General features: G+C 45.1%; 3 protein-coding genes across 3 annotated transcripts in view; 1 reads left to right on the top strand and 2 right to left on the bottom strand.

Moving 5' to 3' along the window:
- RPL32 (ribosomal protein L32) overlaps window positions 1-8,825 on the bottom strand; it is a 180,756-nt gene extending 171,931 nt beyond the window's left edge. The window contains exon 1 of the mRNA XM_069083895.1: window positions 8,822-8,825. The gene's annotated coding sequence lies outside the window, so the exon portion shown is untranslated. The remainder of the gene's footprint in view (window positions 1-8,821) is intronic.
- Window positions 3,876-14,154, top strand: H1-8 (H1.8 linker histone). The gene is made up of 5 exons (XM_069084502.1): window positions 3,876-4,059; window positions 8,234-8,487; window positions 10,468-11,056; window positions 12,862-12,920; window positions 13,452-14,154. The coding sequence occupies exons 1-5, from the start codon at window positions 3,876-3,878 to the stop codon at window positions 13,857-13,859; spliced, it is 1,494 nt and encodes a 497-aa protein (XP_068940603.1). The 3' UTR covers window positions 13,860-14,154.
- A 4,757-nt stretch (window positions 14,155-18,911) lies between these two features.
- Window positions 18,912-25,170, bottom strand: part of PLXND1 (plexin D1) — a 204,848-nt gene continuing 198,589 nt past the window's right edge. Inside the window, exons 34-36 of the mRNA XM_069083882.1 lie at window positions 23,081-23,221; window positions 22,441-22,515; window positions 18,912-21,750 (exon numbers count right to left, since the gene is read on the bottom strand). Of these exons, the coding sequence (XP_068939983.1) occupies window positions 21,634-21,750; window positions 22,441-22,515; window positions 23,081-23,221 (333 nt within the window). The 3' untranslated portion in view covers window positions 18,912-21,633. The remainder of the gene's footprint in view (window positions 21,751-22,440; window positions 22,516-23,080; window positions 23,222-25,170) is intronic.

Genomic DNA, 25,170 nt, shown 5'->3' with positions numbered 1-25,170 from the left:
CCCCCTATCTACCCTCCATGACTGTCTTAGGGATGTCACTGAGGTTTCATTTGGTGAATGTTCATGGCCAACTTGGCTTCTGTTTGGCTGCTATTGTTCCCAGAGGAAAACAAAAAGACATGTATGTAAGCATTAAAAAGGACTCTTCCATGTTTCCAAAATGTCTGGTGGTGTTTTCTCCCCTCTCCACCTCTAAACTATTTAGCCACAGGGAAAGTCTGAAACCAGCAGTTACTAACAGTTGGCTAACCATGGATGCTGACCTCAAGCCTTCCTTCATGATCTCCTGGGGCTGGACCATTGCCTGTGGACTGTCATGCTGGCCTCGAGTGGGGTGGTCCTGTGGGTAGCAGACCAGCACCCTCTGAATGGACCTCTCCAATTGCTGGGCTGGGACAAAGAAAGCCTGGGGGATCCCCTAGCTTCCCAGAGAGACTCTGGCCATGAGGCACACAATGGTTATCTTCAGATAACTGAAAGGCTGTGTGGCAAAGAGATTCATCTTGGTCTGTGCTATTACAGAGACAAGAATACAGACCACTGGGTGGGAGTTAGAAGGGGCCAGATTTTAGTTCAGTAAAAGGAAGAACTTTCTAACCCCAAACCTGGATAACAACAGAGGGGGCGATTTGGAGAGATAGTGAGCTCCCTTCCCTGTCACTGGAAGACAGATCTCTAGGCTCATAGGGACCTTAGGCATCACCTAGCACAACTCCTTCACTTTACACATGAGAAAAACTGAGGCCCAGAGAGGTTAAGGGATGACCCAATGTCACACAGCTAGTAATGAACTAGTCATCCTGTTCATTCATTCAACAAGCACGCATTAAATGCCCTCTCTTGGCCTTATAATCAAGGTCTCCTTTCCTCCCCCACATACACCCACTGGTTTCTAGACAATTTCTGAGAAGACCTCCGGGAAGGGGCAAAGTGGTGAGACTGGTACAATCAGTCAATTGATCAACAACATTTATTAAAGAGCTGCTGGGTGCCAGGCAGGTGTAGGGTGAGATAACATCGTCTACTGAGTCCCTTTCCCTAAATCTCTCAGGCTGAGACATATTGGGGCCAGGACCAATGTCTTGGCACAGCTGAACTGGGATGTGGGGAGCTGTCTGGGCCCCCTTAGAATCCTATGATCCAGTCAGGAACATGGAGATGAAAGACAGCCGAGCATTCCTGCCCTGGGAGGCAGGAAGATGCTAGCAGGAGGAAGCCTCCTTTCTTCTGGTGCAGAAGCCAGCAGGATGAGCTCACTGCCTCTTCTTCCCTCCCTCCAGCTCTCACTGCAGTAGTCTTGGGAAGGACAGGGCAGGGGGAGGTCCGCCACCAAGACTTGCCCACAGCTGTCAATCCTTCAGGAGCTGGAAGTATCATTATTTAGCAGAAAGTGGCAGGCTTTGCTTTCTGCAACCTACAGACCTTCAGCCAAAGCCTCATGCCTTGGAACTCAGCCATATTTTCCTGTGACCAAATCTTTATGTACCTCCTTCCGACTCCATTTTTCTATGAAATGAGGTGAGGATGTTTGCCATAACCTGGCTCAATGTAGCACACAAGCTAAGAGCCACCTGGGTTAAAAAAAAAGTATAATCTCTAGACATCAGAGACAATATTATTAAATTAGACTGCCTTTCTGGATTAGCTCTCGTGTCTGTATCTGTGGTGCCTTTTTGCTTTGGTAGGACTCCCTGCGTCTGCTAGCATTGGCTCCCTCCTAGCTGCTTTCCCAGATGGATTAGCAAGGCCTCACATCTCCTACAAGGTCATAGATTTAGAGCCTGAAGAGACCTTGGACTTTAATTTTACAGATGAGGAAACTGAGACAAATAGAGGTTGCGTGACCCAGGGCAAGTCACTTCACCTCTGTTTGCCTTAGTTTCCTCATTTATAAAATGGGGCTAATGAATAATACCCACCTCCCATGGTTGTTGTGAGGATCAGAGAAGACATCAAGCACTTAGCACATAGTAGGTGCTATACAGATGTTATCTATTTTTATTATCATTGTTATTGTTAAGTATCAACAATTTTAGCATTAATGTGGTTAATACTATATTAAGTGATTTGCCCAGAGGCACGCAGGTAGTAGGTGTCTAAGGCTGGATTTGAACTCAGGTCTTCCTGATGCCCATACTCTATTTACTATACCACCTCGATGCATTAAACAGTTTTGATAACCACTATTTTACATTATAGTTTGAGATCTGGTAACGTCAGAATTTGATTATAGATTTAGAGGGGAATGTGTCCCTTGTGGGTCAGTTGCCCCAACCCTCTCATTTTATAAATAAGGAAACCGAGACCTTGAGAAAATACTACTCAATACTATAGCAAGCAGGCAGGCTGGGCACTGACCCCAAGTTTTAGCCCATTTTGCACTTCAGCTGCCTCTCTGAGGTCCATCCCTCTTACTCCTTCTGTCAGCTCTCTTATGTGATGCTCATTCAGAATTCAATTTCCCCTGGGAAGAGGTAACACTCTTCAGGACTTTTCTCCTTAAAGAAGGGGAAAGAGGTCCATTGAGAAGACCCTGGGGGGTGGGGTGCCCAGGTTTCCAGAGATTCTCTCTCTTTCACTGAAGAGGAAACCAAAGTCCAAGGGAGAGTGACTCATCCAAGGCCCTACAACTGGCACTAGAACTTGGTCAGGGCTCTCCACCTTGCAGTATCTGAACAATTCTCATACCAAAAGCATTTCTCTCTTAGAGCAGAATCCTAGAATCTCAGAATTATGGACAATTACGTGGATATCTCTAATGATGTCTCCCATCTCCCTAGGCATGCATTCTGCTTTTGGGTGACTCCAGTCATTAGAGTAATGATTAAACGGGCACCCAAGCACCTAGTCCAATGCCCCTTCTGTAGGGTCAACACTTAAAAATATTTGAAAAGAGGGGTGGTTAGGTGGCACAGTGAATAGAACATTGGCCCTGGAGTCAGGAGGACCTGAGTTCAAATCCAGCCTCAGATACTTAACACTTACTAGCCATGTGACGTTGGGCAAGTCACTTAACCCCAATTGCCCTGCCTTCCCCCTCCAAAAAAAAAGGCAAAAAAAAAAATGAAAAGAGAGAGAAAAAATGGTGCCAGTCTGACTCAGCTCAATAAATCTGAGTGGCTCCCTATGTCCTCCCTTTTGCCTTCCATAGCCTGGCCTCTCCTTGCTTTCCAGTCTCTTACACCACCCTCTACCTCACACCCCATCTCCAGACTCCGGGCCTTTTCATTGGCTGTATCCCATGCCTGAAGCACCCTCCCTTCTAATCTGTCTCCTAGGTTCCCTAACTTCCTTCAGGTCCCAGCTAAAATCCCACCTCCCACAGGAAGCCTTTCCTGGGGTGACCCTCAGTGTTAGCGCCATCCCTCCGATGGTAATCCCCAATTGAGCCCATCTGTATCTTGTTTGTACACAACTGTTCCCACGTTATTTCCCCCAATGGATTATGGGTTTTTGACAGCAGGAACTGCCTTTTGACTTTTATATCCTCAGTGTTTGGCAGCTGGTCATTCCTTAATAAATATTTGCTGACTAGCTAGTGAAGGCGGCTCTCCTTGTCCCACTTCTCACCCTTCCCTTAGTCTCCTCTTCTCCAGGTGCCAGCCTTGGTTCCTTCACTGGTCCTCCCATGGCATGGACCTGAGGACCTATCTTCACCATCCCTACTGCCATGTACTCTTCAGAAATCCAGTGCCCAGTGGTGCCACCTGTTAAACCAGGAGGTCAATTAGCCCCAGGTGGGAGACACCTGGCCCAGGCTCTACTATATAAAGACCGGAGGGGGTGGAACCGGGGCAGCCTGGGCCTGCTAGGAGGTTGGGTAGGTTTTCTGCTACTCCTCTCAGGGTCCCCCCCAGCTGTTTTAGGGTTTCAGGATGTCTTCTGAGGATGAAACTCAGGATTTGCATCTGCCTTGCTCCAGCGACAACAATGTCAGGCTGAACCAGACTTACGTTTACCCCAATTCCCCTCCCCTTTCCAATGTGGCTCCATCTTCCTCTGCTGATCTTGCTGCTTCTGCCCAGGTTATGGATGCTACCAGTGACCCTGAGGGACCAGGTAAGGAGAGAGAGCCGAGGGGGGAAAGGGGAAGGCGGTTTCCTGAGTGTGTTCTTTCTTTTGGAGCCCAACCTCTTCTTCTTGCCCTTCTTAATTCTTTCTCCCCCCCTCTCCTTCTTCCCCTCCCCTCTTTCCCCCTTCTTCCCCCCTCTTTCCTCCCTCCCTCTCCTCCCCTTCTCCCTCTCTCTCTCTCTCTCTCTCTCTCTCTCTCTCTCATTCTCTCTCTCTTTCTCCCTTCCCTTTGAGCTGAGGGTCCTACTGGTGCCCCTGCTGTAAGGTCCTAGGGCTAGCCTGGGTCATCAAAATCGGGGTGAGCTTCATTGCAGTGGATTAGCCCAACTCTTTTCCCCATCCCCAGTTCTCTGGGGTCCCAATAGTGCCATCTTCCTCTCTAGGAAATGCTTTCACATCTGGACCTTTCTAGATTGAATCTTTCTTTGTCCTATCAGGGTCCTGATGAGTAGTCCTTGTGTACTTGAAGTCAGGGAGAACTAAGTTCAAAGCCTGTCCCCCCACTTACTACCTTTGTGACTGTGAAATAATTCAACCCCAAATTCCTACCCCACCATAATAATAATAGTCAACAATAACAATAGCATGTGACTGATGCTTTGAGGTTTGCAAAGTCCTTTACAAATATTTTATCTCATTTATTTATTTCAATAAACTCCCTATGACCTCCAGAATCCAACATAAAAACTATTATTTGGCTTTCAAACCCCTTGGCAGCCTGGCCTCTTCTGTCTGACCAGGCTTCTCATACTTAACTCCACTTCATGTACTACACCCTTGCTGTTCCATATACCTGATCCTCATCTCCTGACTCCAGACATTTTCCCTGTCTGTGCCCCATGCCAGGGATGCCCTCTCTCCTCACCTCTGTCTCATAGCTGCCTTCAAGACAGCTCAAAATCCCCTTCTCTTCAGGAGGCCTTTCCAGGTCTCTCTTTACCCCCTCTTCCCAACGATTGCTAGCTCCTTCTCTCTGGGATTGCCTCCCATCTACTCGGCATGTATCTTGTGTGTACATAGTTGTTTCCAAGTTGTCTCCTCCATTAGACTGTAAGCTCCTTGAGGGCAGGAACTGTATTTTTGCCCTTCTTTGAATTCCCAGCATTTAGCATAGTGTCTGGAACACAGTAAGTGCTAAATAAATACTTGTTGATTGACCCAGCCTCAGTTTCCCTATTTGTAAAAAAAAAAAAAAAGGTATATAATGAGTCCTATAATGATCCCCTCAGTTTTGTGAGGTTTGGATGAGTCAATGGCACTTTCCAGATTTTAAAGCACTATATAATTTTCGTCTGTTGTCATTATCATCCTTCCTGGTGTATCGTGGGGACACAAGAGAAGTAGAGAGCATGGTCTCTGTCCTCTGGGTCAATTGATAGATAATAAAACTTTTATGTGCCAAGCACTGTGTTTCACCCTGTGAATACAAGTATAAGCCAGTCAGTTCCCTTATGCGGCCCAGCACCCTGGGGTGGAGTCCAAGGTGGAGGCAGGAAGTCGGGGAGGGGGGAGAACTGAGGATGAAGCCTAGAGCAGACAGCTCAGTGAGGAGATGACTGGGAGGTAGCCCTCAGCTAGAGAAGGGTTCCAATTCAGCCTGGGGGATACGGTGGTGACCTGGCCTCCTACACTGTCTAGACTCTTAGGACTAAGGCCTTTCCTCCCAATAGCATTGCCTTCCCTGAGCCCTGACTTAGACAAAGGTAGGGGCACTGTACCACTGAGGCAGGTTTTGTTTGTGGGGACCTTCGGTCTAGGTGCACCTGCATCTGGTCTTTGACACTGGGCCAGATATAAAACTCAGCAGGACAATCAATGTTCACACTCTAGCTGGGGTGATCAGATGCAGATACAGATGAATACAATGTGAATGGGACTCCAGGAAGGATCTACAGGAAGAACAGAGTGCTATGAGATCAGAAGGGTATCAGTCATTTTTCAGTCACAGCTGACTCTTCATGTCCCCATTGGGAGTTTTCTTGGCAAAGATGCTAGAATGTCTTGCCATTTCCTTCTCCAGCTCATTTTACAGATGGAGAAATTGAGGCAAACCGGGTTAAGTGATTTGCCCAGGGTCACGCCACTTATAAGTATTTGACATCAGATTTGAACTTAGATAAGTCTTCCTGACTCCAGGCCCACCTCACCACCTAGATACTCTAGCCCCTTCTCATTATATAGGATACAAGATGGAGGTCTAAAGTAGGGAAGGGACAAACTTGGTCAAGATTACATAAGTAGTTACCATAGGGTCATAACCTAAGGCTAGGACTTGGCTTCATGATAAGTACATAATTCTACCCCTCCAGCCCCAGGCCCTTAACCTCCTTACACCTTCTTTCAAAGATGAAACCCCTAGGGTGAGTGGAACTGGGGCCAGTAGAGAGGAAAGGGCACCTGGACATAGATGAGGCATGCACCTGGAGACTTGGGTATGAGTACAGCCTACAGCCAGCCCACATCCTACTTTGGACCATTTAACTTCCCTGGGCCTCAGTTTCCTCAACTGTAAAGTGAGGTGAGTGGGCTCAGTGGTCTCTGAGGGCCTGTCCAGCTTTAGACCTGAAATCCTATAATTCTATGATCTTTTCTCTTGCCATGGTTGATCACCATTTCCATCAGTCCTTCCCTGCCTCCACCTGGGGTTGAAAACCAGCAGAGGGGGAGGGGGAGAGGGAGAGAGCAGTAGGGGGGGAGGGGGAGAGGGAGAGAGCAGGAGGGGGGAGGGGGAAAGGGAGAAAGAGAGGGGGTGGTAGGGGGAGAGGAGGAGAGGGAGAGGGAGAGACAGAGACAGACAGACAGACAGAGAATTGGGAGACGTGACCAAGTGGTCTTGTTCACCCCAACCATGGCTAATTATTTCCCATTATAAAGTGATTTCAGGTTTAAAACATGCATCTCTCACTATGACCCCAAGGACTAGATCAGTCAATGAATCAACGAGAATTAGGCACCTACTATATGCTGGGTCTGGGAATGCTAGTACAAATGAGAAAATCTCTCTCAGAAATTCTAAGGGTTGTCATCATCCCCATGTCACAGATGAGGAAACTGAGGCTCCAGGAGGCTAGGTGACTTGTTCAAGGTCACATAAGAAGTTGTGGGAGCTAGCACCCGAGCTCTTTCCATGATCCCATGCAGTGGGAACCATAGAGAGAAATAAATCTCTGAGGAGGCACTTCATACTCCAGGCATTTGGGAAAGAAAGCTTTCCAGAATGGGCCTGGGATGGGGAGCCTCCTAGGAATAACTCCCAGGACTGGGGCCATACAACCTAGCTAGACCAAGCTTCTCCCTTTGGAGGAGTCCTCACCTTGTCTGTCCAGCCTTATCTTTCCAGGTGCCTATTCCCCAGGAGGTTAGCTGGGAATAACCCTGGGTTGGGAAAATCTCTTCCAACTGTAAATTGATGGTTCTCTCTAGCTTGCTATGGAAACTTGGGAAAATCAATTCCCTTCTCTGTGTCTCTTTTCCCCACTTGTCAAATGAAGCAGGAGTGGGGGGGGGGAGGGATGTGATGATTTTAAAGGTCCCTTCATGCCTATATACTCTGGGATTCTACGACTCTAATTATTGGGAACCTACTATGTGCCAAGCCCTATGTAGTATTCAGTAGGAATATTTGAAACTGTCCCTACCTTCCAGGAATTTACAAACTAGGCAAAGTGATAAGTTGGCATGAACATGAGACTGGGGTCTGGGCTAGCAGGGGAGACTTTCAGATAGGCGGAGCCTTGCACTTACCTTTAAATATGTAGAGTTGGCTCAGTTTCTCTCTGGAGGTTCTTTTTTTTTCTTTTTGGAGGGGGAAGGCAGGGCAATTGCGGTTAAGTGACTTGCCCATGGTCACACGGCTAGCTCAATGTTAAGTGTTTAAGGTTGGATTTGAACTCAGGTCCTCCTGACTGCAGGGCCAGTGCTCTATTCACTGTACCACCTAGCCACCCCTCTGGAGGTTCTTAATAAACCCTAGGCAATCAGCAGGAAGGAATACCTATTTAACATCTCTATCCAAGATTGAGTTATATTCAGCAAGGCTAAAAAGATAGGTTGGGGTCAGGTTGTGTAGGGCTTTAAAAGCTAAGACTTGGGAGTTGATTGGATAGAGGAATTGCGTGGTCAGATCTTCACCTTTCAATTCTCTCCCCCCTTTTCTAAGCAGACACCAGTGTGCAACCAGAACTTCAGAGTCGCCCACCCACTCTCCAGATGGTGGCGGAAGCCCTGAAGGCCAAAGGGGACAAACATGGCACCTCGGTGGCAGCCATCAAGTTCTATATTCACCAAATGTACCCAGCTGTCAATACCAAGAGACTCAGATACTTGCTCAAACAAGCCCTGGCCAAAGGTGTTAGTGATGGGGTGCTTGTGAGACCAAGAAATTCTACTGTTACTGGGGCCAGGGGAAGATTCAAAGTAAGTCCCTTCTCTCCCCTCTGCAGAATGAGGTGGGTTGTTTCCCTTATAGCTCTAAGACCCCGTAAGGCTCATCACTTTGTCCCCTTCCTGCAGAGGGCTGGTCCTCCATCTCTACCAATCTGTCAGCATGTGCTAAAATCGGAGTGTTAAAAATTGTGTGTGTCCTCCAGGACTTTCCTGGGTGGCTAGCTTCGGAGATAAGATTACACAGAGATCATAAATGATAGACTTGGTGCTGGGAGGGATCTCAGAGGCCATCTGGTCCAGTCCCCCCATTTGACAGATGAGGAAACTGAGGCCAAGGTGCTTCTTAGGCACATGATTCCCCCTTCCCCATGTACAGTGGTTTCTTCCCGTTTTAAATCTGATTCTCTTAGGGTTCCTGAGGGCAGACCTATGATTAACATAAATTACAGGGAGGCAGGTTTGGGCTCAGGATGAAGGAAGAACAACCTAGCCTTTACTTGACCACTTCCGGTGAAGGGAATTCGCTACTTTCCAAGAAAGCCCATCTTATCTTTGGACAGCTCTAATGAGGAAGAGCTTTTCCAAAAATGAAGCCTAAATCTTCCTCTCTGCATGGCTCCAGATTCTGTCCGTCAAACAGACCAAGTCTGATTCCTCTTCCCTGTGACAGCCCCATCCCCAGTCTTCTCCAAGCTCCTTGTTCTACCAGGTGATCTCGAGTCCTTCATCATCTGTTTGTTCTCCTTGATAAGCCCTTCAGCTTATCAGTGTCCTTCCTGAAGTAGGAAAGCGGTGCATTCAAAGCTGAAGTCAGGGGCCTGACCAGGATTACAGCTGGACTGTTGTCTCTAGGAACATTGCCTCTCCATCTCTATCACCATATCCTACTGATTCATATCAAACTTGAAGCCCGCTAACCTCCCATGGCCTTTTTTAAGCTGCTACTATCCAACTACCCCTCTTCCTTTCCATACTTAGAAAGTTGAATTTTATTGTTCATTCATTTCAGTCTCATTCCACTCTTCATGACCCCATTTGGGGTTTTCTTCACAGACACTGCAGCAGTTTGCTATTTCCTTCTCCAGTGCATTTTACAGATGAGGAAACTGAAGCAAACAGGGTTAAGTGACTTGTCCAGGGTCATACTGCTAGTAAATGTCTGAGGCCAGATTTGAACTTAGGCAGATGAGTCTTTCTGACTCTAGGCCTGGTGCTCTATGCACTATGATGCCACCTAGCTGCTACATTTCTCCTTATCAAATTTCATCTCATTCAATTCAGTCTGACATTCTTGCTGGTCCAGAATTTTTTTTTTTTGGATGCTGCTTTTATCATCCAGCATGCTTGGGATCCCTTCCAATCAGGTGTCTTCCTCCCCTGTTCCTCCCTGCCCCCTCCTCAGCCTCATTTTAACAGATGAGGAAGTGGGCTGAAGACAAAAGTTGAATGAATTCCCAGGTTCACATACTAGTACCAGATACAGAAAGGGAAACCTACTGTCTTTAAATTCTGGGTTCTTGCCACTAAGTTATCTGGATGTTGTCTATGTTCAGGGGTTGGAGGTACATGTTGGGATAAAAGAATTGAAGGGAACCAGAGACACACTTAGCCAGGCTACTCGTTTTGTTGATGATGTTTTGCCGACGACCCTTCTGTGTACTCCAGTGCCATTAGGGCCAACACAGAAACAAAAACCAATCTAAGAAAGAGACAGCATGGCATAGGGTTACTGGAAGTCAGAATACCAGGATTGTGAAGTCCAGCTCTCCTACTCACTACAGCTATGAGCAAGTCTCTGTACTTCTCTGGGTTATGGTTTCCTCATCTGTAAGAGGGGATTAGACTAGATGGTTTCCTTCCAGTTCTAAAATTCTAGCTTCTAAGGTTTATAAGCTTGGAATTTTCATATCAAAATAAATGAGATTTTTATCTGATAGGTAATTCTGTTGGGTACATGAGGATTTTCTGAGGCCTCCTGACTACTTCTAACATATTGAATTACTTCTGCAGTTAGTGTCCAAGTATAAAACCAGAGTGACCCAAACTAAAAGCTCAACAGCAGCTGTCAAACCCAGGAAAAAGAAGACTGTTAGAACCAGTGAAGCTGGAAAGGTTTCTTCAGAGTCTTTGACCAAGGGGAAGATTCCTGCAGCCAAGAAGAAGGTGCCCACGGAGGCTTTGACCAAGGGGAAGATTCCTGCAACCAAGAAGAAGGTGTCCACTGAGGCTTCAACCAAGAGAAAGGTTCCTGAAACCAAGAAGAAGGTACCCACGGAGGCTTCAACCAAGAAGAAGGTTCTTTCAGAGGCTTCAACTAAGAGAAAGATTCCTGCATCCAAGAAGAAATTATCTTCAGAGGCTTCAACCAAGAGGAATGTTCCTGCAACTGAGAAAAAGGTGCCCACAAAGACTTCAACTAAGAGAGAGATTCCTGAGACCAAGAAAGTTCCTTCAACCAAGGGGAAGGTTCCTGCAACTGTGGAGAAGGTTCCTATGAAGGTTTCAACCAAGAAGAAGCCTCCTGAGGAGGCTAAGAAAGCTACCAAAGGGGGAATTCCCAAGGAAGACTCAAAACCAAAAGGTGCTAGAACCACAAAAGGTAGGCAATTTGAGGGAATTTAGTGGGTGCTGGGTTAGGGTTCCCCAATTCATGATGAAGAGCTCTCCAAATCCTTGCCTGAAGCTTTGTGATACAAGATCAGGAGGGAGTGTCAATAGTCTAATCTGGGAGGTTGAAGGAGTGGCATGTAGGAAAGAAGTTGGGACCATTAGTGACTGCCATGCTGTTCCTGTGCACCTCCCCTCCCAAGCCTTAGCAGCATTTCAACAACGAATAGTCCGCTACCACCTCTTTCCTTCCCCCTACTTTGAATTTTAATTGCTTTCCTCTTGGGAAGTTAGGACATGGTGGTGGCTCCCTATCAATGAGAAATTATTTGGGGACTGTTAAGATATACTTATTTCTGGTGGCAAAAAGCCAAACCAATGGGTATAAATTGTTAGATAATTCTTTGAGCCTGTGAATAAGCTAAAAAGTGTCTGATAAACTTATGCAGACAAGCATAAGGAAAAATAATTAGAGATCGAATTCTAAGATGAAGAGCCTTGAGTTCTGTGAAAACTCAAGAAAGACCTCAGGATCCCTATCATGGTCATGAGTTGCCATAGGTCATTGTGATGCTATGGACACACCAGCAAAATCCTGGGCATCCTCAAGAAGGCTACTGAAAAGTGATGGTCAGTCTTCCCACCTGCATATAACAATGGTACAAAATACAAAAATGGTACAATCACATGTGGAATCCTGAGTGATTGTGGGGGAAAAGCTGTAGTACAAGTGGAGCTGGTCAAGAGAAAGTCAGCCAGAGTAAGTGTCTCTCATGTCCTTCTCCTGCTTCATTTGCTGACTTTGGGTGTCCTGTCTCTTAGACAGGCATTAACTCTATGAATGTAGAAACCATCTTAGTTAAACTTTGAATGTCACCCAGTGTTGAGTACACACTCCATCTTCCATATCTCTTTCTCTCCATTCACCATTCCTCTCTCTCCACCATGTGGGTGGTGGTGTATGATTGAAATATCTAATAATAATTGACATGGGGAGATAGAAAGATCTGTTCCCCAATTCTTGACTGTTACTAGTAGAAGACAATGTGATGTAATAGAAAAATCACTGATCTGGGAGCCTGGAGATCATTCTATTCATGAGTCTCCTTGCTGAAGTAATTTCCTGCCTGTGCCTTGGTTTCTTCAACTGTAAAATGAGGACTTTAGAGTCATGTGAGTTTCCTTTCAGTTAAAAGGTTCTATACGCTTCCCTTCCTCCTCTCCAACAAACCTTCTCTTTCCAGTTTTTGATTTAACAAACATTTGTAAATGTTTACTATTTATTAAATGTTTACACAGTGTTGGGCTGGGTCCTAACAACATAGAACCCAAAGAGATAAACAGTACCTGACTTCAAGGAATTTATATGGTTCATGTAAGCAGATAAATATCCATGTGATACTTTGAGGTGGGATGACAAAGTAGAAATAATTGAGGGGATCAGGAAAGGCTTCCTTTAGGAGATCAACAATCAACAAACATTTATTATGTCCTACTGTGTACAGGGTGCTGTGCCAGTTGCTAGGATATAAAGACAATGAAACATTCCCTACCCAGGGAGAAGACTTCAGATTGACCATACCACTGACTTCTGGTTCTAGTCTAGCTCAGGTGCAGAACCCATGTCTGAGTCCCATCAACATCTCCCTAGCTGCAGCGTCGTAGTTGAGTGAAGCCTCTGGCTCGTCCCTCCAGAGGACCTGGGAAGCAGTTTGTCCTATGTCCCTTTTAGAACACAAGAGAGAAATTATCTCTTGAGGTAAAAGCTGCTTCTCCATTTTTTATTCTTTCCAACAGATGTGGAGGAGGTGAGAGCCAAAGCCAGGGGCATGAAACCAAAGGCTGAAATTCCTAAAGTAAGTAGACCAGAATCCCAGCTTTCAAAGGCTTCCCTCAGCTGGTTTGAACTGTAGGGATTGGGCCCCCTTTTCATCCTCTTCTTCCTTCAATCTTTGCCTACCCCTTCCCTTAAAAAAGAAGAAGAAAGAAAGATCTCTCTAAACCTACAGCTCCGTCTGGTAACATCTAAATGGCCCAAGTGTGAGGAATGTTGGAACGGACCCAGTTTCCTGCTAAGTCCTGAAGTATGAACTTCATTCCTAAACGGCAAATGAGACAGGAAATGTTTGATCGCGTAATTTCCAAAAATGCACATTTTTACAACCCGGAACAAAGGTTAAATTCCTCCTGTTTCAAAGTTCCAAGGTAGGGAAAGGAACCTATTGACTTCAGAAAACTTTTATTGTAGTCCTGTCTCTTTAGGTTCTCATGGTCCTTGCTTTTAATCCAGTTCCTGGCACACAGTAATTGCTTAATAAAGGCTCATTTTTTGCTTCTGTCACTCTTCCCAACCAAACTTATCTTTTTTTCCCTTCTCTTTCATGTAGGGCAAGAAAAAAACTTCCATTTCACCTAAGAAAGTAGTAGAGGAACATAAAGCAGAAAAAAACAAACTCCGGACAGCCTCTGAAGCACCCCCCAAGACCAGAAAGCAAAAGGGATCACCTAACATCCAAGCAAAATCCAAAGCAGCGGCTACCATGTCTAAAACTAGAAGAGCTGGTGGGGCTAAGGATGGTGGTGATGAACCAAGGGTAGCTTCTCAGACCAAGAGCAAGTTGGACATGGGCATCAAGCCTTCTACCTCCCAATTTAAGGTGTCTAGAGAGTCAGACACGGTCAAAGATCAGCCCAAAGGCAAGGGAAAGAAGCCTGAGGCCTCTAAAGTATTCAAGAAAACTGGGAAAAGCCCCAAAGGCTCTTCATCCAAGCCAGCTAGCAAGAAGGTGAAGTAGGTGCAAAAGGTTAATTGGTCCAAGACAGGGATCTAACAGGGAAAACTGGATTTTGAAATGAATGAACTTCTTTTTCTTTTAAAAATGAGACAGAGATACTTGTATCTACCTGTTAATAAAGTTTCCTTTTTTTTGCATTAGCCAATCTTAAGGTCAACTGTGTATAAGAAATGAGGGCCTTGTTTGAAGTATATCAAGGAAGGAAGGAAGAGTTGGTTGGCCTTAGCTGGTCACACCAGATCAGCTCTTGGGATACTGCCTTGCCTTTCTCATCCTCTCGTTCTCTGCCCTCTGGCTGGCCTGAAAATCTGAACACAAGCCTCGTCTGGCTGCTTCAACAGTTTCCCTGTGGCATCTGCTAATGTGAACAGAGAAGGGTGCCAGCTGGATCAGGAGGCGAGATGCTGTGAGTGTGGATGGGCTGGGAGCCCAAAGGGATGAGGCAGACAGATTAGTGCTAATTAGCATCAGCTGAATTATGGCTTGCTTCACCTAATGCTGGACTTCTGAGAATGTTGGGGCCCACCCATTGCTTCCTTCTCAGGTCCCACCTTATGCCCCACCACTGGATTTCCTGATGAGAATAACTCCATTTAATACTGCCTCTTCCCTGGGTCATTATTTTTAAGACTCCTGCTCACATTGGCAGACCCCAGTTGGTCCATTAGATTGTAAATTCCCTGAGAACAGAGACTGTCTTTCCACTTTTTTTGTTTCCCTAGTGCTTAGCAAAGTGTCTGGCATACAGTAGTCACTTAATAAATGCTAATTGACTAACCTGGTGCCTACCTGCCTATGGCGACCTCTCTCATGATCACCATTAGTTTTGCCCAGCTAGAAGTTACCATCTAGCAATGCATGGTGCTAAATGCCGAGCACTGGGGTTACAAAAATGATATAGTCCCTGCCTTTAAGGAACTTGCACTCTAAGGAGGAGGGGGAGGGAGGATGAGATTTTCATAGATAAGTACAAACATGGTGATTTGAGACAGGAGAAGGAATAATAGCCAGAAAAATGAAAAAAGCCTGCTAGTAGCAATGAGTCGAGACTTGGAGGAAGATTAAGATTCAGAGAGAAGAGTATGGATTCCAGGCATGGGGAGCAGTTCACCCAAAGGTGCCAAAGCAGAAGAAAGTTTGGGGAATGACAAAGAGGCAAGTTTTTCTGGAAGGTGGAATATGTGCAGAGGAATAATTTGGAAAGGTAGGCTGGAATCAGGCTTTGAAGGACTTTAAATGATGGGTTGAGGGGTTTCTATTTTATCCTTGTAGGTAATAGGGAGTCAGGGTAGATTCTTGAGTGGGAGTGAGATGGAATGGTAAAGCATGACTTTTTGGGGGCCATGCTAAATCTTTTTGTATGTGTCAGGATTTGGGAGGCGTGAGTAAGCTGGTGGACTGTCTTGCTCTAGTAGCATTGAAAACAACAGGTAACAGACCCTACTCAAGGCTGTAGGAGAATGAGCCAGGGAAGGTTTGGTGTGTCCTGGACTAAACTTGGCAGGGAGGCAGCATTTTCAATATTTTTGAAGCTAATGGTCCTTAAAGGGCAGGGCTGAATTCCCTTTCCCCAGCCAGGACCATAAGATATCTTAACAACACACGTTTTCAATTTCTAGAACAGAATACCGAATCCATCTGAAAAGCCCATGATCCACCCTTCTCATATACACTTACTCCCCCTGGGATTATGGCTTAGGACCCTACTCTGGATGTGGAAGGCAGGACTGAGGAAATTCAAATGTTTTAGCTTAATTTCATTCACCCTCTGATTTCTATAGGTGTAAAAAATCACCAGGCAGGGGGATACAAGATAGAAAGATTACTTCATGCAAATATGATATAGTTTGCAGAAAGTGCTGGGCTTAGAAGTTGAGTTCAGTTCAAATCCTGGCTCTACAACTGACCTTGGGCAAGCAATTTAACCTTTATGGGCCTCAGTTTCCCTCATTTGTCAAATGAAGAGGTTAGACTACATCAGTTTTCAAGTCTTTTTGGTCTCAGGACTCCTTTATACTCTTAAAATTAATGAGGACCACCCCTGCGCATCAGAGAGCCCTTGTTCATGTAGGTTATATTTATAAATATTTACCACATTAGAAATTAAAATGTCTTAGTAATATTATGAACATTGTTTTGACCTCGTGGGCCCTTAAAAGGGTTTTAAGGACCCCTAGGGGCCCCAGACCATACTTTGAAGACTCTTCTGGACCACAGAATCCTTAAGGTTCCTTTCAGCTCAAATCCTATGATCCCAAAGAGACTTATGTCCACTGAACTATTCTCTGTTTTCTGAATCTTGGAATTTCCTCTCACTTGAAAAGATTTAAAAAATTCTCATGTTTCCAAATATTAGGAAGAAAATGAAATATTTTCTATAATTTGCCAGTTTTTGCCCTTTAGAAAAAAAATCTAAAAGTTAAAAAAACCAAGGTGAGTATATGGGTTAAATCATTGTTTTGTTAGGACTCTGGAAAACATTGAGATTGAAAAAAAATTTTCTCTCTTCTGTGTGTGTTCCTTTCTAGAAACATGAGAATTGAAACATATTTTTCATTTTAAATAAAGTCAATGTTTCCTGTTAATTTTGAGAAGCAAATAAATATAACGTTTCTTCATTTTAAAAGAGCAACTCATTTTTAAATAAAGACACATTTCTCCTTCCTTTCCTTGTCTGTCAGTCACCCTCAAACGAAACAGATTTCTCATCCCTGGGGGATGGGTAAACCCGGATAAGGTAGAGAGGTCAGAGCTATGATATCATTAGACTCATAGAAAGAGCTGGAAGGAAACTGACCTCAGATCTGACCCTTTACAATCTCCCCCCAGAGAAGAGGATTCTGAGGTCCAAAAGGTCACTTCTTCATAATGGCTTAAAATGTCTGTTTATTTGCTACTAACTCCTTGGGTCAGGGGCATAGCCTTCAATTAGATCACTGTCCCTATGGACAAAATAGGATCTCATTACACTAGAGTTTCTAGGAATGCAACGAATGGCAAAATTGGATTTGCTTGAATTTGATTTTTAAATTTGGTGCGGTCTTGGTTTTTTGGCAACATTTACCACTTTTGTAGTTATTCATACCTTATAGTTTGGTAGATGTGTGCCGACTTTGGCATTAAGAACATTGCACTTGGAGTCAAAAGACCTGGGTTTGAATCGTTCCCTAGGCACTATTAGCTACACAACTCTGAGCAAATTACTTAACCTTCCAGCTTCAGTTTCCTGATGTATAATATGGGGACATTACTTGTCTTACCTCATACAAGGAGAGAGAGAGAGAGAGAGAGCAGCAGCAGCATAGTGGAATCAGGAAGACCTTAGTTTCAACCCTGCTTCTGTCATATAATATCTGTGTGACCCCAAGCAAGTAAGTCACTTAACTCAGCACCCTGGACAACTCCATAACATGGTAGGTAGTTGCTGGGCCGATGGTCATCTTCATTGTTAAAGGGAGCTTCCTCAATGGGAGTTTCCTATACCAATGAAATCACAGGTAAAAAAGTGCTTCTAAAACACCAGTTACTGGGCCCTGGACTAAAATTGGTTGAACAGTAGTTAAGATGAAAGTGAACCCAAATATACTCTTACTACCTCTATGCTTTGGCTTATTCTTTCTGAGAAGTCCCTTAACAAATATGAAGGCTTAAGACCCACAAAGTCTGGTTCCTACTTTCTCCACTTATTTTCTTCTTTTTCTCTCCATTTATTTTCTAGGAGTATCCTAGCCTCAGTGCTGCCTCTTTTCCCTCTCTCCACCCTGTATGATTGCTTTCTTTTCCTTATGTAATCATAAGGGTCACTATGTTAGACTGGTAAGAGATGCCCTAAAAATCCCTCAGTAGAAAGAAACCCTGCCCTCCAGTCCAGATTTCCTGTCAGCTTTCTCTCTTCCCATTCTGGGAAAAAATAGAACACCAGGCATCTTCGAGGGCAATCCAACACCCACAACAACCTTATGGAAGTAGGCAGTCTAAATATGAGCTCCATTTTAGAGATCAGGTAAACTGAAACTCAGTTCCCTAAAGTGGCAGTGTCCCATCACTTCCCTTGTGTGTTTCTCTCCCTCCACCTCAATCTCCAATCACTGGGAACATAGAAAGATGGCTTGGGAAAAGCCATTGTTCTTATTCAGGGCCCCAGCAGAGGTTAGGGATATGCTTTTAAACATCCTTATATTTACAAATTTCCCTTAATAAATCCATTAGTCACTGATTAAAATATTTAGATAACTTATCATAATCCCAACTTACGTTTACTGATCTTTCTAACAGTATCTCCCTGTTATTTTACTAAGTTTAATTCTTAAGCCTGAAAAATCAGAAGTATGGGGGAACATTTTGACTTGGAGTCAGAATTGCATTCATATCCTGACTCAGATGCTTATTCATTGTGTGACCCTAGGGCATTCACTCTCTGGATCTTAGATTTTTTTCACCTGTAAAATAAGGAATTTGACTCTATGGTTCCTTCCAGCTCTGCGTGTGTATGTATGTGTGGCTGTATTCACTTAATCTTAGAAAAATGTGCTATCTCAAATACCAAAGCACTTTTTAAACTGTTGGGCCCTAGAGCAATGAGATGACATGTGGCTGCTTATAAAGTGCAAGATTCCTTTGAAGAAATGAGGCTGCTCTGGTGGTGGAGGGGAGTGGGAAGTTGTGGACAGTAGCGAGGGAGATAGCAGTCACCCTCTCCTAGGTGCAGACTCCACTTGAATGACCCAGGCCTATCTGCAAGTCTGTATCACTAAAGACAACGGTTGTTCTGGACCGGCCTCGTTGCTGCCATCAGTGACAGACACTAGGGACTGGGGGGGAGGGGCGGCAAGAAGGAGCTGGTATTTCAGTTAGCCTTTGCTTATGTTCTCACATCAGCTGTTGCCCTGGAGTTCCACCCCTCTCTGGACCTCCCTCTACCCTTAATCTTAGCTGGGCCACCCCTCTCCCCTCCCTCCTCTTATATGGTCTCTCCCTTGTAGCCCTTGCCAGGTCATGGGGACCTGGTTCTCATTGTTCTGATCTTACATAGTAAATGGTCACAGACACACATTCTTTCATCCTGTTTTTATTACAAAGAAGTTTCCAAAGCTCCCTCCCTCCCTACCCTCTTGAACAGCAGTATAGATACCCTTTGCCCATCATTCCACAAAAGGAAAGAAAAGCCAGGGGCTTGGTCTCTCTCTCTCTCCTGAAAGGACCAATGTGAGGGTTTGTGGGGGGAGAGGCATTATCTTTAACTTAAAATGATTTTTTTGGCTTTTTAAACCGGGGAGTTGGGAATCGGGGTATAAACTCCCTCGGATACCCCTGTGAGGAGCGCTGCTTTCTGAGGAGTGTTAACTTTCCAGTGTCAAGTGAAGATTGCCCCCTTCCAGGCACTTCTAGGTCCTGGGGGGTGGGGGGGGGCTGGGGAGGACCACTGTTCCCTCCCATTTTTGCTACAAAATTCCCATCTTCCCATTTCATTTCTTCCCATCAGCCTCTGTATGCTTCACGCAATCTGGCTGCTTTTCACAGTTTGTGTATGATTTGTGTGTGGTTTTTGTTGTTTTTCTTTTTTTTTTTTTTTATAAAAAACTTAGCAAAAAAAAAAAGTGGTGCTATTTTTAGAAACCTCTTTTGAAAGTCCAGCGTAGCCCAGCTACAACCCTGGTTCATCTGGAAATTCCTCCCCTCTAATAGGCATGCTCTCAGAGCACCTATGGTGAATTCCCCAGTATTTCTCTGCCCCCTCTGTTCCCTCTTCCTCTCTGGGTCTGGCTACTTGCAGAACCTTGGTCTGTCCATCCAGCACATTATTCCAGACACGTAGCCGAGGGAGAACTGTTCTGTGGTGGATTGTGTGCAGGCCCAGTTTTCCGTTTGTCACGGAAGACGGCTTCTTGTCCATATGTTCTCACCATCTCAGCTTCCATCAACCCATCCCATGCGTGTGAAATTTGAAATTGTCACCGTCCTAGTAGGAATGCCCAGCAGGCGCTTTAGAAGCTGCAAATCTGGGTGTCACGCCTGCAAACCAACTCCCTCTCTCCCCCATTCACTTGGGGATTTCGCTGTTGTCATTGAACCAAAGAACAAATAAAATGGCAGTTTGCTTGTTAAGGCTGGTGACACCATTGTGGTCAATGGTGGCATCTCCCCTCCAGGGCCTAGCTTGGATGAGGTAGCATTTGGTTGGCACTGGTACCCCTTTGGTGATGGGGACAATCAGAGCCCCGATCCCTGTCCCCTGCTTGGCCTTCCATACAGTTCTTCCAGCTGCCTTGGTCTGGGGTCAACCCCTGTGCAGTTCTGAGCCCCTGGAAGGCCTGAGTGCAGCCATCTTCAGCAGCCATGGGGAAGAGGTGGGGGGGGGGGGGGGGGCGGGGGAGTGGGGGGGGGGTGGGGGGGGGGGGGGGGGGGGGGAATTTTACACTATCTTAGAGGGTCAAGAGGGATATACCTGGAATTGCCAATCTGTGCCTATGGACATTTCTAGAATGCACAAGATGCCCCAAAACTAAGGCGTCTCCATTTGCATAGTTCTCAACCTAAGTCTGTCTCCTTGTTAGTATGTTATACTTGATCTAGGGAGGGGGATGTTTGGAGATATTCTAGCTGTTCTGGGATGTAGGTTGATTTGCTACCCTGAATCCCAGGGCCTGACACCCCAGTCCGTTTCACCAAACACATATCCTTCTTTGTCTTGTCTTAAGAATTACAGGCCTTGGGGCTGGAAGGTAACTTGGAGATCACTATTCCAACCCCTTTCCCCCTAATTTTTTCAGATGAAAAAAGTGAGGTTCAGTGACTTGTCCAAAGTCACAGAGTTAGGATGTGAACCCAGATCCTCTGAATCCAAATTCAGCCTTATTTTCCCCACTGTACAGCAGAGATAATTCTCTTTCTTGAGGCAATTGGAATAGGACTGATATGCTCCACAGTAAATGAGTGTGTGAGTGTGTATGAGTGTGTGTGGGTGTGAGTGTGTGTGGGTGTGAGTGTGTGTGGGTGTGAGTGTGTGTGTGTATACATGTAGGGGCTGGGGATGATATGCTCACCAGGAAGAGAGGTGGGCATTCTTTCCTCCTCATCCTATGGGCCAGCCCTCTGCGAGGTACCAGTGGCCCCAAGTTTGGGGGAAGAGTCAAAGCAGAAACCATTCAGGGGATGGAGTTCCTCGACTCTCTAGCTGGGTGCTTTAGCAGGTCCCGTGACATCATTCCATCCGTTTTCCCCATCCTTGCCCTCCACTGATGGGGCAGGTAACCATGTAGAAATGGAAATGGGCCATGAGAAAGAGGATGGTGAAGGACTGAAGTCTGCAAGGAGGCGGTGGCCAGACACGGCCCCACTGTGGCTCAGCGAGGGCCAGGATTCTGAGTGACCAGCTCCTCTCTCTAGGGGGAGTCTTGGGGGGAAACAGTTGCCCAGCTGAAGGAAGGTTTTTTGGTGAAGTCTTGTTAGACAGATCTGTTCTTCTTCAGCCCCGGGCTGTGCAAGTAGTTTGAAAAATAAAATTAATCAAAGAAAAGACAAAACATGGCTTCAGAGGGTCTCCCATCCTATGCTGTGTTTGGGGGCCTTCATCCCTGGGTTGCTTTCTTCTTCCTCTTCTTCACCATACAGCACACCATAAAATAGATATTTATTGTCTATATTATATATATTCATATATATTTATATACTTTTTTTAAAAGACGTCTCCGAGTTAGCAGTGCACTGGATAGCAGAAGGTCACTTCTAGGGGGTAGGGGTGGGGCAGGGCCAGCCCAGCTGTGAGGAGAGGGCTTCAGGCCTCACTGCAGCATTCATAGATGTTATCTTCCATGAGGGCAATGACCTGCTCAAACTTGTGTTGCAGCTGTGTCCTGCGCGTGGTGACATTAGCCTCTAGCGCAGCCATAATCTGGGAAGGGAGGACAAGGGAGATTGTTAACGGGGCCTGTTAGGGGATGGCACAGCTCTTGAGCACAAGTAGGTGGAATCTGTGGGCACTCTTCTACGAAGTGAAACTAGGGGTGGGTAGGAAAGGTCCCTCTGCCCTCCCCAAATATCTTCCCTCTCCAAGTTCCTGCAGTGCCTGAAATTCCACCATTAGCAGCCTCTCCCCTTGAGTTAAGCACTGCTTTCCCCCTGGGGTTTCCTATTAAAATGCAAAATTTTCTAGAAAAGGGAAGGAAACTTATGACTGGACTGAACTTGCCCTTGAGTGTAAATTCATCTATTAGATTTTTTTTTTTGAGGCAATCGGGGTTAAGTGACTTGCCCAGGGTCACATAGCTAATAAGTTTCTGAGGCTACATTTGAACTCATGTCTGGGGCCAGTCTCCATCTACTGCGCCACCTGGCTGCTCCTATCAGATGCTTTTGAAGAGACAACACAGGGGTCTGGATGTCTGGAAGGAAAAGGAAGGACATGAAAAAAAACAGAAGAAAATGAGGGGTTGAAGAAACGTGATACTTCTTTCTTGATCTTTCTGGGAACTGACCCTATCTCTATGATAAAGCAGTTTCTTAGAAAATCTTCAGGGTCAGAGGAGAGGGGAGCAGGTTCTCACTCTTCTGGAGACTTGAGACACCTCCAGGTGCTACTTACCTGAGGACGGTATCTCTTGGCATATTTATAAATCTCAGCCATGGCAACCTTAGTGTTGAATTCATTCCGATATTTCTAATGAGAAAGAGAGAGAGAACATGGTAGTAGGGGCAGAGGATGGTTAACTATAGAGGAGAAGGGGAAGTAAAAGGCACATGTCCTTCAGCTGTGAGATGGACTCTCTAACCGGGAAGAAGATGGCTACTGTGGCTCTGACTTGTCTCAGTCGCTTGTAAGTGATGGACAGAGTGGCTGCCCAGAGGCTCCAGCTGCCCATTAGGAAAGGCTAAAACTGGATGAAAAGGTAGTGGGTGAAACACAGTGGGCCTCTTCTTTGCCCTGTCTCCCCCACCGCCAAACACTTCATACTGTATCAAAGGGGCTTGGATTGGTCCTTCTAGGGGCTGCAGGTACTGAGCCTCTCATGGGATCAATCCTAGGGTGAAAATGAGGAAGACCATCTAGGAATTAGTTTAGTCTTCTCCCATCCATCAAAGTGCTCAGATGAAGCCATTTTATTTTTCATCCCTGGACAATTTTGATCAGGGAAGACATTCTCCTGGGCATTCTACTTGGGCCACCGAGTGTGATCCTGCCTGGTCAATGCCCAAGACAAGACCCCCTCAGGCTTCTTCCTTACCCGAGATTCCTCCGCGAGGTGGGCATTCATTTCCTGCTCGCTGAGAGGAGTCATGTCATGAATCTGTTTGTAGTATCTCTGCACAATTTTCCTGTACTCAGGAATCTCCTTGGCATATAGAAGCTTATTCGTTGGTGAGTCCTGAGAGAGAAAGAGGGGGATAAGATGCTGAACCAGGTGTCTGGAAGACAGATTCAACCAGGAGTTCGACTTTTTCCTGTGTCCAGGACCACTCTGGAAGTCTGCCAAAGTCCAGGGACTCCTTGGAATCAGGCTTTTAAATGCACACAATTAAAAATGTGGGATTGCAAAGGAAACCAGTTCTACTGAAATAGAATATATGTATACACATACATACACACATATATAAAACCAAGCTTATAATCTGTATTTTAGAGACCAAGTATACAGATCCCAGAATCAGAACCCTTGGATTAGATGGTTCTTTCTAGCTCTAACATTCTATGATTCTGTATTTGTAAGGATGTAAAAACCAATCAGCGGAACATTTTTCTATCTCCCTCACTTTTCAAAGAAGGAAACTGAGACTCAGAGAGGTATACTCTCTGTGAGTATAGTGACTTAGCTGGTCACAGAGCTGGCCAGCTGGCAGGTCTGTGATGAGAACCCAGGTTTCCTGATTCCCCATCCAATGCCCTTTCTACCAAACCATACCGTCTCCCTTCATAATGCTGAGCCACATGTTTTCACCAAGAAATGCCATGGGGGAAACATCTTGTCAGTCTGGCATTATATAGTGAGAAGTATGGTATGGAGAAATGGGAATGGGATTTGGAGTCAGAAGACCTGGGCTCAAATCCTTTCTCTGTCACTGCTATGTGACTTTGAGCACATCATAGAAGCTCTCTGGGGCTCAGTTTCCCCATCTGTAAAATGAGAGGGTTGATCCAGATGACCTTTAAGACCCTTTCTAGCTCTAAGCCTAAACCACCCAAACTTCAACATCATCCTTTTTAATGATTATATATTATTACAGCTTTATCTGTGTTTGTGTTTTATGTTTCTGCTTGACTGAGAGCCCATTCTCTCTAAATTTCATCTCTTTTCAATTCAACAAGCCTATTATGTTCTAGGCACTTAACTACCTTTGGGTCATTATGCTCATGACTAATTGGACTGAGGGATTAGACAGTGATACGCTTCTTAGCTGGGTATCCAGATGTGTGAGACTTCCTGCCCCTGCACTAAATGGCCTGAAGCCGAGGTGCTTTCTGTAGGAGAAATTCTCTGGTTTCTGTCAGCTGTCATCAGATATACACATATACATATACACATGCACATACACACATACATATACACACACACATGCATATGCATACATATACACATACATACACCTACACACATATACACACATACATATGCACATACACATAGATACACACATACGTACGTATGTATAGGTACGTGTATATGTGCACATGTATATCTATAGATAGATATGTCTATAGATATGATGTATATACATATAGTATGTGTGTATGTATACATATACATATGTATATGAAGCTACTGCCAGTTTTACTTTTACTGTCTTATTTGACATAAAATTGATCCAGTAATGGTTTGGGATTGTTCCTGTTCTTCTGTAGAATAACTCCAAGGGCTTTGTGACCCATCTGCCACTTGGGGAGGGGGTATTTTTCATTTACGTTTGTACTTAGAGCTGTATTCTAGATGACTGAGGTCATGGACAGTCTAACTGCCCAGGCCATACCATACTTTACATGTAACTATGTCTTTGTTGCTGTTGTTCAATTGTTTCAATTGTGTCCAAATTTTTGTGACTCCATTTGGGGTTTTCTTGGCAGAGATACTGGAGTGCTTTGCCATTTCCTTCTCCAGTTCATTTTACAGATGAGGAAACTGAAGAAAAGAGGGTAAAGTGACTTGCCCAGGGTCACACACCTAGTAAGTGTCTGAGGCCAGATTTGAACTCAGAGAGATGAATCTTCCTGACTCCAGGTCTGGCACTCTATCCACTGTGCCACCTAGGTGTATAAATCTATATACAAATACACATACATATATACACCTATATTTATATATACACATGTGTACATATATGT

Source organism: Petaurus breviceps, unplaced genomic scaffold (genome assembly GCF_028583685.1).
Source record: "Petaurus breviceps papuanus isolate PSGF00001 unplaced genomic scaffold, PetGlider_PUasm1.0 174, whole genome shotgun sequence".
Lineage (NCBI taxonomy): Eukaryota > Metazoa > Chordata > Mammalia > Diprotodontia > Petauridae > Petaurus > Petaurus breviceps.
Note: the sequence above shows the minus strand (reverse complement) of the source record. Positions and strands in the feature narration are given on the sequence as shown.

Coding starts and splice junctions, on each gene's coding strand:
- H1-8 (XM_069084502.1), top strand. CDS start 3,876: ATGTCTTCTGAGGATGAAACTCAGGATTTGCATCTGCCTTGCTCCAGC. Junction 8,488..10,467: donor GGGCCAGGGGAAGATTCAAA/GTAAGTCCCTTC, acceptor TTACTTCTGCAG/TTAGTGTCCAAGTATAAAAC. Junction 12,921..13,451: donor CAAAGGCTGAAATTCCTAAA/GTAAGTAGACCA, acceptor TCTTTCATGTAG/GGCAAGAAAAAAACTTCCAT.